The sequence below is a fragment of the Amblyomma americanum genome, chromosome 7, assembly GCF_052857255.1.
Source record: "Amblyomma americanum isolate KBUSLIRL-KWMA chromosome 7, ASM5285725v1, whole genome shotgun sequence".
Classification (NCBI taxonomy): Eukaryota; Metazoa; Arthropoda; class Arachnida; order Ixodida; family Ixodidae; genus Amblyomma; species Amblyomma americanum.
In genome coordinates this window covers 166597254-166617230 of record NC_135503.1, presented here as the reverse complement: position 1 = coordinate 166617230, position 19977 = coordinate 166597254, and the positions used below count along the sequence as shown (strand labels likewise).

The window sequence follows — 19977 nt, the reverse complement described above, 5'->3', positions numbered from 1 at the left end:
ATCTGCTTGTTTAACGATATGGTATGCCTCTAGAATTTCGCGTTTACTCTTAGTTTTACCACGTCCAAAAATTGAAGCCTTCTTGAAGAGCGGAGTGCATTTGTGCTTCCTGCAATGTTTAGGAAAATTCGCCCCATCATCAGTGCAAAGCGACCTTTCATGTTCTCTGAGCCGGGTGTTAAGACAGCGACCAGCCTGCCCAATGTACATATTCCCGCAGGATAGAGGTATGCAGTACACTATCTGGGTGGCACAGGTGACGTATTTGAATTCATGATTGATCGTGCACTGTGCAATTTTACTCTTCCTATCGTCAATTCTTCAGCACAAACTGGCCAGTTTTCGCGAGGCTGAGAAGACTATAAGGCATAACTTCACACTTTCTTTTGTCTTTCTTTTCTTCCGTCACCTTAGGTTTGGCTTTCATTTTTTCGAGAAGCTTTTCAGACACACTTTTGATAACATGTGTAGGAAAGCCTGCTTCTATTAGTCTTTGCTCTTGCTGCAGAAAGCTTTCTTGTACAGTATGGAAGCAACTTTTTTCTAGCGCGTGACTGAGGCATAAGGTTGCAATAGCCCTTTTGGTAACTTTGGAGTGGCAGGGGCTGTAAGGAAGTAAGACTTCCTTGGTTCGTGGGGCGTAGGTCCAGCAAAGGTGTCCAATGCAGTTAAAAGTTGAAACAAGGTCTAAAAATCTAATATGATTGTCGTCCGGCAATTCATGGGTAAACGTCAATGAGCTAGAGCACGAAATAAAGCAATCTAAAACACTGGTCGCCACATCCTGCAGATTGCCATTAGGTAAAACTTTCAAAGTACTAAAAAATCATCAACATAACGGAACACCTTTGCCACATGGTTCATGTCCAATTTTTTTTTCAGTAAGGTGTCAAACTTAGACAGGTAGATGTGGGTTAAGATTGGCGCCACACAACACCCAATACAAATTCCTTTCCTCTGGACGTACACTGAACCATTAAAGTCAATCATTGTAGAGGACAGGTAGGCCGTGAGAAGTTCTAAAAAAACCTTCAACTGAGCAACCACAGTGGTTCTCTAACTGAACCATGCCGGAATCTTCTATTAAGTCGCGCACTGCCTGCAACATGCGGTCATGGGGCACTGAGTAGTACAGCTCCTGGATGCCTATGGACGCACTTGTGTTGGCTCCGTGATCTCCTCGCTTGAGCACCCCCCGCAGGGGGGCGCCTGCAGCTTGCAGGCGTCGCGACGGTGAGTGGCGACACCGCGGGTTCCCGAGCATCCGCATGGACATCCCCGCAAGGGGATGATGGTGAACTGTGCATCACCACGGACCCGAGCACCCGCGCTTCACCGTGCGTGGCATCGCCGTGTCCGGGGAAAAGGGGATCCTGGTGGTTGAGCCGATGCCAAGCGTTTGGACCTTTAAGGCCCCTCGGCGGAGGCAACACACCACTTTGGCCCCAGCTTCCTGTAGACGGCACCTCCGGCCTGACCCGACCGAGGGAAATCGGCAGTCGCCTTTTCCTATCCTCCCCTCTATCTTTCACTTGCTACCCCTTTCTCACAACTCTCCTGTCTCCTACGCACTTCTAGTTTCTTCCTTTGTTCCTGGCGGCGAGGGTTAACCTTGTGTGGCCAACCACCCTGAGTTGCGTCGTATTTGGTTATAGTTGAGGTGTACAGCTGGCGTGGGCAGGACTTGCTTGCAAGTTCCTGTCCCGTCCCCTTGTTGGGCTCCATGGTGGGTGGCTGCCACAGCGGCCGAATAACAGACGTATTCCATGGCTCCCCTCCACTCACAAAATGATCGCCCTCAAAAAAGAGTGCGGACTGAAGCAAAAACCCACTACCTTCAGAAGTCCAAGGACACTTTCCCGAAATTTCACGTCATTCACAGCGAAGCAACAGATAAGACCGCCCGAACAATATCCCCATTCATAGTCACAAAAACCCTAACCTCTGCCTTGGGCACGGGTTGCAAGCTAAAAAAAATGCCTAGTGGCGACCTTCTACTAGAACTGAAAGAGAACGATCAATATTCTAAACTGTCCAACATAGTGTTCATTGGGGATACAACTGTCTCAGTGACTGCACATAGATCTTTGAACACCGTCCGGGGTGTGATCTCCGAAATCGATTTCCTTCAACTCACAGAAGAAGAAATGCTTGAAGGTCTAAAAAACCAAAATGTCATCAATGTTCACCGCATAAAAATCCGAAAGGAAAACAAAGAAATCGCAACAAAACATCTTGTCCTCACATTCAGCTCAAGCACACTGCCCGAGTCAATCGAAGTTGGTTACCTAAAGATAAATGTCCGACACTACATCCCAAACCCGCGACGGTGTTTTAACTGCCAGCGATACGGCCATGGCTCACAGAGCTGTCGTGGTCGGAAAACATGTGCGAAATGCGCCTCGCAAGAGCACGTCTCTGAAAGCTGTGAAGCTGCAACACTACATTGCGCAAACTGTCAAGGTGACCATCCCTCTTACTCAAGATCATGCCCCTCATGGAAGAATGAGAAAGAAATCATAACAATGAAGACAAAGCAAAATATAACTTTCAAGGAAGCACGACAACTCTTTTATGCAAAACACACATTCAGTTTCACAGCAAGAACAAGCTTCGCCGATGTGGTGCGTGGGGGCGCTGCACCACACCGCGTTCCGGCTTCTGCCCAGGCAAAACCTCAGGCAGGGCCACCTGCGCCCCTGGCAGGGTCAGCAAATGCTGTCCTGCCACCGCCCCAAACGGTCTCGCCGTCCCTTTAGTCGGCGGACGATCAGACCCCTCCTTCTCGGAGGAGGCCTGAAGTACGTACACGCGCGGTATCCCCGCAGGCCTCCAGCGCATCCACCGAGGCGATGGATATATCATCTGGCACGCCCGTCCCGCACGAGCGGCACAGGTCACTTGACCGTCAAAACAAAGGAAGGACCCGAATCACGGGTGCTCTTGTAAAGGAAACCTAGGCATCCACTTCTTCCGTAAAAAAAAAGAAATGGCATTCCTAATACAATGGAACTGCCGTGGACTTTTAAATAACTACAGTGACATAAAAGATCTGTTAGACACTTTTTCCCCTGTGGCTTTATGCCTTCACGAAACAAACCTAGGTCCAAAACACATTAACTTTTTAAGGAAATACAAAGTCTTTCGTTGTGACAGAGAGCAAACTAGTAAACTCTCTGGAGGTATTGCTATTGTAATTCAAGGCGATGTTGCAACCAGAGAAATGAAACTTAAAACTAACTATGAAGCTGTTCCAGTGACTGTTCTACATTTCAAAACAATTACAATATGTTCTATATATCTCGGGCCACACCAAACAGTTACACTAAATGACCTAGAAATACTTTTAAAGCAGCTACCAGAGCCGTATCTAGTAGTTGGGGATTTTAATGCCCACTCTGGTTTTTGGGGAAGCGAACAGACTGACACTAGAGGTCGCGTTCTAGAAGATTTTATTTTTCACAACGATGTTTGCCTGCTAAATTCAGGTAAACCCACATATTGCTCCCCAGCCTCAGGAAAAATGAGTTGCTGTCCTTTAGTTCACCCTCAGTTTTTACTGATTTTAGTTGGAATATTCTTAACAATCCGTACGGAAGCGATCATCTTCCTTTAGTAATTAACTTGTCATCACCACCATCAATCATTCCAAATAAACCACGTCATTGGAAGCTCCACATAGCTGACTGGGATTTATTCCAGGAAAATGCTACACTGGAGACAGTTTTTTCAGAAGATCTTAGTGTAGATGAACTAAATGAAATGTTTACGTCTTGCATAATTGCTGCAGCACGTCTAGCCATTCCTCAGTCTTCAGGAGTGGTACGCCAAAACCACAAGGTTTGGTATAACCAAGACTGCAGAATAGCCAAAAAACAGCAGAATAAAGCCTGGGGTATTTTTCGCAGGTATCCAACAGCCGAGAATTTTATAAACTTTAAAAAAGCACGCACAAAAGCCCGGCATACCCGCCGCAATGCGGAGAAAACTTCATGGCAAAGCTACGTATCATATATAAACAGTTCCATTACATCCAAAAAAATGTGGGAGCAGGTTCGTAAATTGAAGGGCGGATTCTCCCCTTTCACAATTCCCTTTCATACAGCCTCTGGTGCACAGACAAGTATAGAAGAACAAGCAGACATCCTAGGTGAACACTTCTCAAGTATTTCCAGCTCTTCACACTATACACAATCCATAAAATACAAAAAAACTATGGAGAAAAAAAGACTTCCTACAAGCGCGTGCACAAACGAAGCATACAACAGTCTAATCACAATTCATGAAATAAGAAAAATTCTGTCTGCAGGCAAACAGACTGCGCCTGGTCCTGATCAAATTCATTATGAAATGCTGGCACATCTTTCTCAGCCATCTGTAGAAGCACTTTTGAGATTTTGAGAAATATGGATTTCAGGAAAAATACCCCAAGCCTGGAAAAAGGCCGTTGTTGTACCATTCTTGAAACCGGGAAAACCACCAACCTCCCCTAGCAGTTACAGACCCATAGCCCTTACTAGCTGTCTCGCTAAATCGTTTGAAAGTGTTGTCAATATTAGGCTGATGTTTGTCCTTAGATCTCGTGAACTTCTTGATATCCACCAGTGTGGATTTAAAAAATCTTGTTCAACAACTGACCATCTGATCCGCCTTGAAAATACTGTCACGTAGTGGTGACGGCAGTCGAAGCAGCGATGAAGGCGGACGAAAGGGTCTTCTAAAAGAACTGTTTATTGGGCTGACTTGCACCCAAAATGGACTGAATCACTCGGCGGCGGCGAAGCGACAAGCGTGCTCGGCGGTCGTCGAACAGAATGCCCGCCGCTGTCGGCCGTGCTCAATTTAAAGCTGATAGCGAACATTCGAGATAAAGGGCGCAAAGTTACTAGAACGTTCCGGAACAACGTAGAATCAGCTTTGCCTGGCTGCGATCAATCGAGATAAATCTAGTGGCGTCTTGCGTCGCAAACAAAGCGATAAGGTGGTGTCGCGGCAGATTTGAAAAACGAACAAACACTGGAAATATTCGCGGCATTACTCCCCTCTCAAAGAAGCATCGACCCGATGCATTAAAACAAATAATGCGACTAGTAAGGGAAAAAAAACGGATCTTGCGAAAATAGAGCATGGAAATGCAGCGGCCTTTAGCGCGCATAATACGGCTTCAGACGGACTACATGGACAACTTCTGGTCGTACGCGGCGTCGCTGGGATGCAGTCATTGCGTCAGGGATGACTTCATAATCCAGTTCACCCAGCCGACGAAGAACCTTGTACGGACCGAAATAGCGGCGCAAAAGCTTTTCACTCAATCCACGGCGGCGAATGGGTGTCCACACCCAGACTTGGTCTCCTGGCTTGTATTCCGCGTTGCGTCTTCGTAGGTTGTAGCGTCTGGCGTCGGACCGCTGCTGATCTTTGATCCGTAATCGGGCAAGCCTTCGAGCTTCTTCTGCGCGTTGAAGGTAGGCGGCAACGTCGACGTTCTCTTCTTCTGTAACGTTGGGCAGCATGGCGTCTAGCGTGGTCGTGGCATCCCTGCCATGGACGAGCATAAAAGGCGTCATCTGGGTGGTCTCCTGCACTGCGGTGTTGTAGGCAAAGACGACGTAAGGCAGGATGACATCCCAGGTTTTATGTTCGGAATCGACATACATAGCGAGCATATCGGCGATGGTTTTGTTGAGGCGCTCGGTCAGTCCGTTGGTCTGTGGATGGTATGCAGTTGTCCTCCGGTGGCTGGTTTGGCTGTAGCGCAGGATGGCTTGCGTGAGTTCCGCCGTAAATGCTGTTCCTCTGTCCGTGATGAGCACATTGGGGGCGCCGTGTTGAAGAAGAATGCACTCCACGAAAAATTTGGCCACTTCTGCTGCTGTTCCGTTCGGTAGGGCTTTCGCCTCGGTGTAGCGGGTCAGGTAGTCGGTCGCTATGATGATCCACTTATTTCCAGATGTTGACGTTGGAAAAGGGCCAAGCAAGTCCATGCCAATCTGCTGAAAGGGTCTTGAGGGAGGTTCAATGGGGTTCAGAAATCCTGCTGGTCGTGTGGGAGGAGTCTTTCGTCGCTGACAATCTCGGCATGTTTTCACATAGTGTGCGACATCGGCAGACAGTCGGGGCCAGTAATACTTGTCTTGAATGCGGCGGAGGGTGCGAGTAAACCCGAGATGTCCAGCTGTCGGCTCGTCGTGTGAAGCCTGTAGAACTTCTTCGCGGAGACAAGTAGGTACAACAAGGAGGTAGGCTGTTTTGTTCGCTGTAAAGTTCTTCTTCACAAGGACCTCATTCTGCACAGAGAAAGAAGACAGTCCACGCTTGAATGAAGCGGGGGGTGAAGAAACCTTGCCTTCCAGGTACTCGATGAGGCCTTTTAGGTTGGGGTCCGAGCGTTGCTGCTGAGCAAAAGAGCTTGCGCTGATGGGTCCCAGGAAGGCGTCCTCATCGTCGTCCAGCGGCGGTGCATCTACAGGGGCTCGTGAGAGGCAATCGGCGTCAGTGTGCTTGCGTCCGGACTTGTAAACGACGGTGACGTCAAACTCCTGGAGACGCAGACTCCATCGAGCGAGTCGGCCAGAGGGATCCTTCAAATTGGCAAGCCAGCAGAGCGCGTGGTGGTCGCTGACCACCTTGAACGGCCGTCCGTAGAGGTAGGGGCGGAATTTCGACGTAGCCCAGATGATGGCAAGGCACTCCTTCTCAGTGGTCGAATAGTTAGCCTCGGCCTTGGAAAGGGAACGGCTAGCGTATGCGATGACCTTCTCCAGCCCGTCACTTTTTTGAACGAGAACGGCGCCTAGTCCCACGCTGCTTGCGTCGGTATGAACTTCAGTATCGGCGTTTTCATCAAAATGCGCAAGGATCGGTGGGGACTGTAAACGACGCTGAAGTTCCTTGAAGGCTTCTGCTTGCGGCGCTTCCCATTTAAACGGCACGTCTGCCGTCGTCAGTTGGGTCAGGGGCTCGGCGATGCGCGAAAAGTTTTTCACAAATCGTCGGTAATATGCGCATAGTCCGAGAAATCTGCGCACTGCTTTCTTATCGGCCGGCGGTTGAAACTGTTCAATAGCAGCTGTTTTCTGCGGGTCTGGGCGTACTCCTTCCTTGCTAACGATGTGGCCTAGAAACAGCAGCTCTTCGTAGGCAAAGTGGCATTTCTCTGCTTTCAAGGTTAGGCCAGACGACTTGATTGCGTCTAGTACTGTTCGAAGTCTTTTGAGGTGCTCTTCAAAGTTTGAGGCGAAGACAACGACGTCATCTAAATATACCAGACAAATCTGCCACTTCAGGCCTGCCAGCACTGTATCCATTACTCGCTGAAACGTCGCTGGTGCGGAACAGAGACCAAATGGCATCACCTTGAACTCAAACAGCCCATCCGGAGTTATGAATGCTGTCTTCTCACGATCTCTTTCGTCGACCTCAATTTGCCAGTAGCCGCTCTTGAGGTCCATCGATGAGAAATATTTGGCGTTGCTGAGGCGGTCCAGTGTGTCGTCGATGCGGGGGAGGGGGTAGACGTCCTTCTTTGTTATGTTGTTCAAGCGGCGGTAATCCACGCAGAATCGAAGTGCGCCGTCTTTCTTTCTCACTAGAACAACCGGTGCCGCCCATGGGCTGTTTGAAGGCTGGATGACGTCGTCGCGAAGCATTTCTTCGACTTGGTCCCGGATGGCTTGTCGTTCTCGCGGAGACACACGGTAGGGGCTTTGACGGAGAGGTCGGACGTGTTGATCCGTTATAATGCGATGCTTGGCAATTGGCGTCTGTCGCACCTTCGGCGATGTCGAAAAGCACTCACTGTAGTTTTGAAGCAGATTGCGGATCTGGTCTTGTCTGTTCCGGTGCAGGGCTGGGTTGATGTCGAAAGTGGGCGAGTTCTCTTGGTCAGGCGGATCTTCTGCGGAGGAGTCGGAGAGGGCGAAGGAATCTCGTACGTCAGATATTTCGTCGTAGAAAGCAATCGTCGTTCCTCTGTTAATATGCCGGTATTCTTCGCTGAAGTTAGTCAGCAGTACTTCGGCCTGGCCATTGCGGAAATGTGCGATGCCTCTTGCGATGCTGATTCCTCGGTCTAGTAGCAACTGCATGTTCCCCTCGATGATGGCTTCAGAATTTATGGCTTTCGTGGCGCCTACGGTCACGATAACGCTTGAACGGGGTGGGACGCTCACTTCTTCCTCCAGGACACTTAGGGCAACATGATTTTCCCGAGTTTTCATCGAAGCGATGGCTTCGTCCGTCGAAAGCGTGATCAGCTTGGATCGCAGGTCGATGATCGCCTGATGCTCATTAAGGAAATCCATACCCAAGATCACTTCGCGGGAGCATTGCGGTAGCACAACAAAGGTCGCAGGATAGGTATGTCCTTTGACAGTCACTCGCGCTGTGCATCGTCCTGATGGCGTAATGAGGTGGCCCCCAGCGGTGCGAATTTGTGGGCCGTCCCAAGCCGTTGTGACTTTTCTGAGCTGCGCAGCGAATGTTCCATTCATCACCGAGTAATCGGCTCCTGTGTCGACTAGAGCGGTAACTTTCCGGCCGTCGATAGTCACTTCTAGGTCGGAGGTCCTGGCTCTTGCATTGCATGTCGCTCTCGGCGTCGGGTCACGGCTTCGTCGCGTATGCGAGTCACGGGTTGGGCGTGTGGTCGAAGCTCCTCTGGGTGGCGGCGTCGATTTCAAGGTAGCTTGCGTCGTGGTCGAGGTTCTCATTGTGTGCGGCGTCGGTGCAGTGAGTGTCGGTTCTTCATGCGGCGTCGCGGGTGCAGCGTCTTCATGGGGCGTGGTCGGTGGAGGATCTTCGGCGTTTAGCTCGTGAGCAACCTCACCTCCAGAGGTTGCTGCCTTTAGTTTCCCCTACGGGGGCTGGGCGACCTTCCTCGTACCGCGGCTGCGTAGCTGCGGCGTAGTGACGCAAAGCGCGAGGTTGACGGCGATGGTGAGCACGAAAAGCGGTTCGGCGTGTACTCTTCTCGACGCAGGTACTCGTCGATTTCGTGCGGACGTTGTCCGAAGCGTGGTCGTGGGGCGTTAACGGCAAATCCTCGAAGACCGATACGTCGGTACGGGCAGTGACGAAGAATATGGCCGGCCTCACCGCAATGGAAGCACAACGGCCGGTTGTCGGAAGTCCTCCAGGCGTCGCATTTCCTGGGGCTTGAGCGTCGGTCATAGGCTGGGCGGGTGGGGGCTGGGAGGCGGCGTTGTGGAACGATTGGCTCATCTCGGGGAGGACGTGGGGGTTGTCGCTGGGGCTGAGCAGTACTTACTGCAGCGGCGTAGGTCATGGCCTGGGGTTCTGTGGCCGTCGGGGTGCCAAGTGCCTGTTGCACTTCTTCCCGTACCACATCCATCAGAGTCGCTGCTTGTGGCTGTGGGGAAGATGGCAGTAATCGGCGTAGCTCCTCTCGTACGATTTCGCGGATAACTTCCCGCAAGCTGTCGCTGGTGGTGGCCGGCGTGTCCGAACGGATTGCACAGGCAGAGGAAGGGCGATTGTACTGCCGAGCTCGAACGTCGAGGGTATTCTCAATCGTGCGTGCTTCTTGCATAAACTCCTCGACTGTTTTTGGCGGCTGGCGGACGAGGCTTGCAAAGAGTTGTTCTTTTACGCCGCGCATTAAAAACTGAACTTTCTTTTCCTCGGTCATCCCGGGATCGGCACGGCGAAATAGGCGCTTCATCTCCTCGACGTAACTGCGGACGGGCTCATTCGGAAGCTGGATCCTGGACTCAAGGAGTCGTTCGGCTCTTTCTTTCCTCACGACACTGGTGAATACCTTCAATAGTTCTCTCTTGAATAGCTCCCATGTCGTAAGGGACGACTCGTAGTTTTCGTACCACGTGCGTGCGGAGCCATCCAATGAGAAAAAAACGTGTCCAATCTTTGCCGCATCATCCCACTTGTTGAATGACGCCACGCGCTCAAATTGGTCCAACCATTCTTCAGGGTCTTCGCCTAGGGATCCATTGAAAGTTGGCGGCACCCGCGGCTGCTGCAGTATGATCGGTGTCGACATCTTCGGTGATGTTGCGGTGCTCGTAGCCGCGTCTTTTCGCTGTCTGGTGCGGTCCGGCAGTTTCCCGAACTCAGGCTCCTCTCCCTGGAGACGTCGGCTGGCTCGCTGAGCTGCTGGCTCGTCCTCGGGTGCGAAGCGCTCAGGGCTGGCTTCACGACTTGAAGGGGGCGTCCGGAACATGGAAGGCTACCCAGCACCTCCACCAGATGTCACGTAGTGGTGATGGCAGTCGAAGCAGCGATGAAGGCGGACGAAAGGGTCTTCTAAAAGAACTGTTTATTGGGCTGACTTGCACCCAAAATGGACTGAATCACTCGGCGGCGGCGAAGCGACAAGCGTGCTCGGCGGTCGTCGAACAGAATGCCCGCCGCTGTCGGCCGTGCTCAATTTAAAGCTGATAGCGAACATTCGAGATAAAGGGCGCAAAGTTACTAGAACGTTCCGGAACAACGTAGAATCAGCTTTGCCTGGCTGCGATCAATCGAGATAAATCTAGTGGCGTCTTGCGTCGCAAACAAAGCGATAAGGTGGTGTCGCGGCAGATTTGAAAAACGAACAAACACTGGAAATATTCGCGGCAATACAGTCAGAGAAGCATTCATACATTGTCAACACTGCCTTGCAGTATTCTTTGATATGGAGAAGGCTTTTGATACCACCTGGAGGTTTGGGATCCTCCGCGTCCTTGCGGACCTAGGGATCCGTGGAAGGATGCTGAACTGCCTAAAAGATTTTCTTTCTGGCCGTTCATTCCAGGTACGCTTAGGCTTCACCCTTTCCAAAAAATTCATTCTAGAGAACGGTGTACCCCAGGGATGTATTTTAAGTGCTACACTTTTGGTCGTGAAATTAAATTCCATTGCTAAAATAGCTTCAAAGTCAATTATGTTTTCTCTATATGTCGATGACCTCCAAATAGCATGCACGTCCTCCAGCCTATCATCTTGTGAGCGACAGATACAACTGACATTAAACAGGCTTGCGATTTGGGCTGAAAGAAATAGGTTTAAGTTCTCAACACAAAAAAAAACAGTAGCTGTCCTTTGTTCACTCCGAAGAGGTTTGCAGATTGACGCGACCTTGTACTTAAATGAAATTGCACTTCCAGTTAAACAAGAACAAAAATTTTTGGGCATAACATTTGACAAGAAACTCGCATTCCTACCACACATAAACATCATGAAAAAGAAAGCCTCCAAATCCCTGAATATAATAAAAGTACTGTCACGAAAACGCTGCGGATCTGATAGAACATGTCTTTTACAAATCTATAGGTCTGTAGTACACTCTACTCTAGACTATGGATGCGTTGTGTATGGGTCCGCGAGGCCATCATATCTAAAACGACTGAACCCAGTGCATAACCTTGGTTTACGACTTTCAACTGGTGCATACAGAACATCCCCCATAAACAGTCTCTATGTCGAAATCAATGAACCCTCCCTTACAGAGAGAAGAACTATGCTCACATGCACATATGTCCTGAAAATCCGTTCCTTGCCGAAACACCTCTGTTATTCCATAGTTACAAACTGCACCTCCAGAACACTATTCAACAACAAAGCCCAGTCAGTTAAACCTCTGCTGCTCTGTTTCGAGGATTGTTGCCAAACTTTAGGAATACTGGATACCCTTCCTGATGTCACCTCAGGGTATGACCCACTGCCCCCATGGTACAGCCTTCCCACTGTGTATGACTTCACGTTAACACAATACTGAAAGAAACAAACGCCTCACGAGCACATATTACATGAATACCGGGCAATACAAGAAAAATATGCGAACTACACAGAGTTTTACACTGACGGCTCAAAAACGGCAGATTACGTCACTACAAGTTACAACACAGGGACGTATCATAAAATTCTGCTGGGTGCCGAGCCATGTTGGAATAGACGGCAATGAACAAGTTGACAAAAGTGCTGCACAAGCTCGCGGGCGTGAAATTGGAAAAGTCAGCGTGCCCCACAAAGACTGCATGAAATTAATGCACAGAAATCTGAAGGCTAAATGGCAGACAGCTTGGGATAATGAGATAACCAACAAGCTGCATTACGTAAAGCCTGTCCTCGGCGAATGGAAGACATGTACACTCCAGGAACGTTTTACAGAAGTAATTTTATGTCGTCTCCGCATCGGACACACACACCTGACGCATAATTTCTTACTAACCAATCAGGACAAGCCTCTTTGTGAAAGATGTGGAGACGAGCTCACAATACACCATATTTTATTATCATGCCCAAAACTCGAAAAACTAAGAAAGAAGTATTTTACTCAGTTTTACAACCAGTGCATCCCATTTCACCCTGCGCTGCTCTTAAGTGATTATGCAATTGTTGATATGTCTTCTGTTTTTAACTTTTTAAGAGAAGCAGGTTTTCTTGATAAACTGTGAATTTCCCACTTGTCGTTGACACACCTCGGCCACTTTCTCTCTCCTGAGAAGAAGGCCGAGATGTCTATTTTATTGGTTGGTAGCCTCCAGATCCTTGGCCTCTTCAGGACGTCTGCTGAGGTTACCCGACCTCCTTTCAAGCTTTTAATACTAGCCATTTATTAATCTAGTCTTCGCTCTCTATACTAGGTACAAGGAAATAACATTTGAAACTTTCTACACCGCTTTTTTTCTTATCTGTAAATTCTGGCAAAAATATTTCCTATACCTTGAGCTTGGCGCATGATAGCCTTAGCTGCTTATGCGCCATTAAACCCAACACAACACAACAACACAACGCTTGAGCACCGCTGTCAAATCCTGAGAACTCCCAACAGAGAATGGGTCAAGGGGCTTCAGAGTGGAAAGCCTGGATTTAAGGAACTGTCCGATCACTTGCTGCCACGATCCACGTTCTGGGATGAATTCATGAATTCCTCGTTCTGTGATGAATTCATGAATCTAAATACGTCACCTGTGCCACCCAGATAGTATACTGCATACTTTTATCCTGCGGGAATATGTACATTGTGCAGACTGGCCGCTGTCTTAACACCCGGCTCAGAGAACATGAAAGGTCGCTTTTCACAGACGACGGGGCAAATTTGCCCAAACATTGCAAGAAGCACAAATGCACTCCGCTCTTCAAGAAGGCTTCAATTTTTGGACGCGGTAAAACTAAGAGTCAACGCGAAATTCTAGAGGCATACCATATCGTTAAACAAGCAGATCGATGTGTGACACGATGGTTAGTCATTAGATAAAGAAATTAGATTTTTGAACTCCTTAACGTAACGTGTCGCACAATGATTGTGGTCCTGATGGTTGTCTGTGATGCTGCAATCTACCTTTTCTTGTAAATATGTCATGTATGCGCAAGCGTGGTTTGATACTGAAGTGTATAAATGTGATCGTTTCTGAAATAAATACAGTCGATAGTCCAGCGTTGTCCTGTGTTCCTGTTCTGTGTCTCCGTCTTTTGCGCTGGTTTTCTTTCTTCAATCATGTTCCGACTCGCCCAGCTCACCACTCTACTGAATCAGTTCTTTTCGTGCTGTTCTCGGCTAAAAAGCAAGCAACCATTGCCCAGTCTTTCACCGAATAAATTTACCATGATGCATGTGGTTCTTGTTAGTTTTTTTTTCGGTCATTTGATAATTTGAACCTTCGGATAATTTAAACTGTAGCGAACCATGATGGCCACGCCTGATGCAGCATAGGCAGATCATTGACCAAGTGTCGATGAAGACGAGGCGCCGGTGAAAGATGAAGTTTCGCCGCCCTGCACGAGATCGCTTGGTTTTTGGACTGGCCGTCGGCGCTGCCCGCTGTCCTACTTGCCGTTTTGTTTCGCTCGCCGTGAACTCTTTCCCCTGACCTATTTGTGTACAAACTCCCTTTCAAAACAATTTTCTCGGCCCCTTGAATTTCGAAATAACGAGCTTTTACAGTGGGACACTCAGTTGACACTCGGTTGGTTGTAGCAATTGCAGTTATGGATTGTTTCTAATAATCAAGTCACTGTTCTCATTACTCTCAGCAAGTGATAGAAATAATAATGCATTCCAAAATTTTGCAGGCAGTCCAGGTGAGGAAAACAGGACGAAGTTTGGATGGCAGTTTTAGCAACAGTTAGAGGAGAGCCCTTGTCCTCCAGTGGAGGTAGTCAGGCTGATGATGATGATGAGTGTAGATGGCATTGCAATGTCTTCAGATTTAAAAATGGCGATGACCTTGTTGATTTTTCATATATGTAAGGCGTAAGAATATGCAGGGTGCAAGAAATATAAGAGGTGTAAGAAACAAAACTTGCATAAAAATAATGGCAATAAAAAGTGCTTTCTCAACTCATTTATTTTAACACAAGTACAATTGGTGTCAGTATTGCAACAAAAATCTGCAAAGGAGTAAGCTGGGCCAGTTGGTACATTCTTTGCATGGAAACAGCGCAGCAGACGGGACCAAGCGCCCATGTGTATGTCTTCTTTTCTTGGTCCCGTCTGCTACGCTGTTTCCATGCAAAAAATCAGCAAACACTAAAAACTTGAAAATTAAGAAATATTGTATTTTTGGGGAAAAAATAATAAAAACATTCTGGAACATACAAAATTTTTCCACTTTGTAAACTAGCCACCATAGGTTTGACTTTATAACTCAAAAACTGTTTGAACTAAAAAATTTTTTTTTCTGACACTGCATGAAAGAAAGCCCATTTTCAAAGGCATTTTGCTACAAATTTTTCACACTGAGCAAAGAATTTTTAAAAGTAAGTAACTTATCAAAATATATTTTTGTAAATGTACTTTTCGACGTTATTAATTTCAGCTAGAAATGTTTTAGAGAAGCCGAAAAAAGCCCGTAGAAACATGAAAAGTATATCTGCCATACCATTTGTGATGATGTACTCACGTAAAAATCACAAAAAGTTATACAATGAAACCTCTTTATTGCAAATATGTAAACTGTAAAATGGTTCCATATAGCCTAAATTTGTATATAAAATTTGTCCAAAAAGTTACGCTCGAGAAGCGAAATTTAATTAGTGATAGAACAGCAACTGGGAGAAACCTCATTCATAGTTTCAGCTTAGTTTTGAAGCCGTCCACAGTGGTAGCAGGGGCCGCAAAAAAACAAGTAGCAAATGTCAGCTACGTTAGCTTTTCTGCGAAGCTTTCCCGGAATGGCATGGAAATGTGAAATTAACAGTGAAGTTAGGAGGGGGGGCCCTTGCTTGGGTGGAGGCGCTTGTTTGGAATTTTACGGTATACTTCGTTTCGTACATAGCAGGCAATGCTGCCATAGCTAGCACGCCTGTTCACAAAAGCCACGTCCACTCCCAAAAAGTAGTTCCCCTTACAAATAAAGGGAACATAGGCATATTTTGTTGCGACGAACCTCAAGTGCTGTGACTGGCATCTCCTGGACTTTGTTTTACCTCTTGCCACATTTTCGTCCTGCGACTCACGGAGACTTCAAGAACCAAGAATTACATGTTGCGATATGATATGCGGTGAATCGCTGCTACTCGGTCCACACCTAAAGAGTAGTTCACACTCAGGGTAAATTATAGCCAGAGGGCCGAACACGGAGCACCTCTCAGCTTCGACCGTGATTTTATATGCTACCACATTCTTTTATACTGCTCTTTGTTTTAATCCAAACAGAGAAACGAATTATATGTGGTGGAGTAATGTAGTTTCGCAGGCACACTACTTCTGCAGCCTCCACAGCGTTGCCTGCTATGTATGAAACGGACTGTAGTCTCCTGTGTAGAGAGGCAAAGCGAGTGGCCACAGTTCGATATATTCAATTTATGGCATGCATATAAAGTGAGAAATGCGTGTGTTTGTTGAAAATATTTAGGAATAGTTTGATATAGCCAATAATTCGTAGTGTCCATATAAGTGATATCATGGTTTGAATGTTAATTGCTTGAAAATTTCGCAGATGTTTAAGACGATTTAAGACCACTTGGAAAACATCCACTGCTTTTGCAAACAACTTTGGGTTTTTACAAAGCATTAATCTAATCTGAGGTCGGCGCCCCGATTTCTAGGAGGCCTGAAGTCATTCTTTTTAAAGCAGATGGGAAGTAAACCATACTTATATGATGTTGAGACATTGCAGAAAGCAGAAATCATTCGTGACATCAGCGCGATACATTAACCAGCTTCATAAGCAAAAAAAAAACAGTCAAGAGGTGGAAAACGAAGCCTATGGATGTTGCGATATGATATGCGGTGAATCGCTGCTACTCGGTCCACACCTAAAGAGTAGTTCACACTCAGGGTAAATTATAGCCAGAGGGCCGAACACGGAGCACCTCTCAGCTTCGACCGTGATTTTATATGCTACCACATTCTTTTATACTGCTCTTTGTTTTAATCCAAACAGAGAAACGAATTATATGTGGTGGAGTAATGTAGTTTCGCAGGCACACTACTTCTGCAGCCTCCACAGCGTTGCCTGCTATGTATGAAACGGACTGTAGTCTCCTGTGTAGAGAGGCAAAGCGAGTGGCCACAGTTCGATATATTCATTTTATGGCATGCATATAAAGTGAGAAATGCGTGTGTTTGTTGAAAATATTTAGGAATAGTTTGATATAGCCAATAATTCGTAGTGTCCATATAAGTGATATCATGGTTTGAATGTTAATTGCTTAAAAATTTCGCAGATGTTTAAGACGATTTAAGACCACTTGGAAAACATCCACTGCTTTTGCAAACAACTTTGGGTTTTTACAAAGCATTAATCTAATCTGAGGTCGGTGCCCCGATTTCTAGGAGGCCTGAAGTCATTCTTTTTAAAGCAGATGGGAAGTAAACCATACTTATATGATGTTGAGACATTGCAGAAAGCAGAAATCATTCGTGACATCAGCGCGATACATTAACCAGCTTCATAAGCAAAAAAAAAACAGTCAAGAGGTGGAAAACGAAGCCTATGGATGGAGAGGTGCCCATGTTTCATGCTGAGGTTGCGCGGTTTCTTCGTTACAATCAAATTCCCATAATGCAACGTCATCGTGATGGTCACTGCTGTATGAAGCCCCGAAAAAAATCCGCTGCAGTTGCAGCAGAATCGGGCGAAGCGAGATTTTCGTGAGTGCGTGCGGTTTCTGCAGCTGACGCCATTCCGCGAGTGCACTACACTGGAACCTCAACTTCAAGAATGTTTCAAAAGGTGCCACCTTGCGGTAAAAATACAAGCTATGCAAGAAATGGAAGTAGAGTGTCTAAACTTCAATATAGATAGCTCAACAAATCCTTGGCGGCCCTGGTGGCACTGAAACCGCGCTTCGAATCCGTCGATCACCAGTAATTGATGCACAGTGGTGTGGTAACAAAAAAGAAATACTTTGCTTTGGGCTAGTTGGTTCATAGCTAAGGTTGATTCTGGTGCCTTTCCCACTGTTTTCTTGTGCCTTCCTTGTCCTTGTTCCTTTTGCGCCATCTTCAGAATCAACCTCAACTAAATAGTCTAGGTGTGTCTTTGGCAACTGCACCACAAAAAAAAAAAAGTTAAAGCTGAAAATTTTTGCTTTGTGAGTGTATAGTCTAAAAATCTCGTGCCCTGTAGCATGCATGTTGAAATGCAATGAATGTTCACCCAATCTTCTACGGTAGTTTGTTGAGACTTCCTGCTCTACAAAAGGCTTAAAGGAGTGTAGACACCAAATTTTGGTGGTATGCTTTCTTCTCTACAATGATCCTGTGAGGGGAAGGACTGCAGGTTAGATTGCCGCATGTTAAACGGAAGAAGAAATAAACCAGGCTGCATGTGGAAAAAAAGAAACTCTAATGAACGCCTTAAGAGGAAGGTTTCACGAACACATGAACAGGAAAGCAAACAAACAAAGACAGCACTGGCGGAAGACGAAGGAGAGCTTGAAGAAAAAAAAGGAAAGGTTCACTCAGCGCGTGCGTGCGTGGGTGCGTGTGTGTGTGTGAGCTTGGTAGGTGGTGCGTTGTGCGAGGAGGTGTGGCGGGGGCGTCGGCGTAGTCTATGGGCTCCGGTCGATGCCCTGATGGAGCGCAGGTGCAGCTCCCAGGTCAGGCAGCCCGGGTAGACAGCGGTGGAGACAGAGGTGGCCCATGCTCTGAGGCTGCTAGACAGGAGGGGGAACAACGTCGCCTGGGTCTGGTGGCTCAGGCTCTCGACGACGGCTGTCCAGGTCTGGTAGCCCAAACGTCTGCGGCTGAGGCCCATGCCTGGAAACTCGGGGAGCCAGCAGATCTCGAACACGTCCGTTGCCGACCGCGCTCTTTCTGTTCTCCCCCGCATGCGCTCTTCGCCACGTTCCAGTTCCGCTTTTTCTTCTCGAGCGACTTCGCCGTGTCATGCTGTTTCAGTTTCAACAGCTGAACCATGGCTATGACGTTAAAGAGTGGTTTTATATCACTTGAGGCATGGAAGAACGTCGATATATGCTGCTTCATCGTTTTAACCACCGTGCTGGTGGAGGCAGCTTTCCTCGAGAGCCAGAATGACAATGAATGTGGAAGTAGCAATTATATTAGTTTTTTCATGCCTCACGTGACATAAAACCACTATTTGATGTCACAGTCCTCATTTGGCTGTTGTAACCGAAACAGCAAGAGGAATAAATTTGATTATAAATTATTTAGCAGTCGTAGGAGAATACCAGGTGGTAGTGCATGTATAATAATGCCTTACGCATCATTACAAACAAAACGCGCACCCAAAAGTTAGGAGTCTATACTCCTTTAAGATAAAAAAATTACTGGCAAAAATACCTTTTAATGGAACAACATAATTTTGTAAAAGGTGCGTGAAAATTTTAATCTAAATCCATCAAGAAGCAAATAAAGCTTTGCTGAAGGCCCCCAAGTTGAGCCGGTGCGCTTAATTCTCTTCTGGTATATAGTTCCAAATGAGCTATATTGTCATAGCTGAGCTGGAAAGAGCTTTTAAGAAGACGGCAGTGTCATTGGTTGTTGCTGCTGCATCAGCAGATCAAGAATTGTTGGTCTGTCAGCATCATGCAAGTGGGTGCGATGATAGTGCTTCGGTAACTGGAAGCAGTTATTAGGCCTATTAGTTCTGGGATTCAGTGCTGTCAAGGCAGAAGGCTGGGCTAATGAGTGGTTCGTGATTATCATTCTTTTTCTCTTTTAGTGCGAAAACACTTTTATGGCTGTCAGAGCGCAGCAAAAAAAAAAAAAGGCCGGTTCTTCCAAGTAACGAGCGTTAGCTGTTTGGTTTACTAGATGAAAAAAGCGGAAAAGAACGCGCCGCTGTCTCAAGAAACGGAATGTAATACCCTTTTAAACGGGGTGGATTGCCACCATGCCTGGATGGATGGATGGAAGGTGGCTACGCGTGCACGCACGCCGCCTAGCAGAACAATCGCTGCCTAGCGCCATCAGAAATTACGACGCATGTCTGCCCATTGTCGAGTTGCACTCCCTCAAGATGGGCCTAAAATTCGACTTGAGGTGCGGTATGGTAATGCTTCAATTAGTAATTGCATGTGTACAATTTTTATCTATTATGTAATTGGAGTTTTATTTCTATACCACAACCCATAGGGTTTTATTTGCCTACCAAATTCAGTATACAACTCTCCCCGGATGGGTGCCCGTTGTTGTCGGAGTATATATATAGCAGAACGAATGTATACATGTATAGCGGTCCCGTAACAGGACAGTTTTCCTATCTGTTTTAGGATATCTTTTAGTGAGGGGGGGGGGGGAGGTAAGGTATGAGAGGGCACCAGTTTTAATGGCTGCCATTTCGTCCCCTGACATCATACATAGTTCCACCTCTATTCACTATATTGGACCGTGACGTCATTGGCACACGGCAGGGGGTTGTTTCTACGAGGCTATTATAGATGGCGCTGCAAGTCCCAACGCAACATGTGCTGTTTTCTAGTTGCAGCCCCAGATGGCGCTTTGATCTCGGGGTGGTAGGAGACCTCACGAAATCTCAAAACATGATGAGTAGTTACTGCCACAGATGGCGCTGTGATGAAGGGTTGTAGCAGACCCCACAA

The 19977-nt window shown here is 47.2% G+C and overlaps 2 protein-coding genes across 5 annotated transcripts in view; both read left to right on the top strand.

Annotated features, from left to right (window-relative positions):
• PolE2 (DNA polymerase epsilon subunit 2) overlaps positions 1-19977 on the top strand; it is a 174976-nt gene that overhangs the window by 59312 nt on the left and 95687 nt on the right. The gene's annotated exons all lie outside the window — the stretch shown is intronic.
• On the top strand, positions 1625-2868 carry LOC144096758 (uncharacterized). Its single transcript, XM_077629632.1, has one exon. The coding sequence runs from the start codon at positions 1767-1769 to the stop codon at positions 2757-2759; it is 993 nt and encodes a 330-aa protein (XP_077485758.1). The 5' UTR covers positions 1625-1766; the 3' UTR covers positions 2760-2868.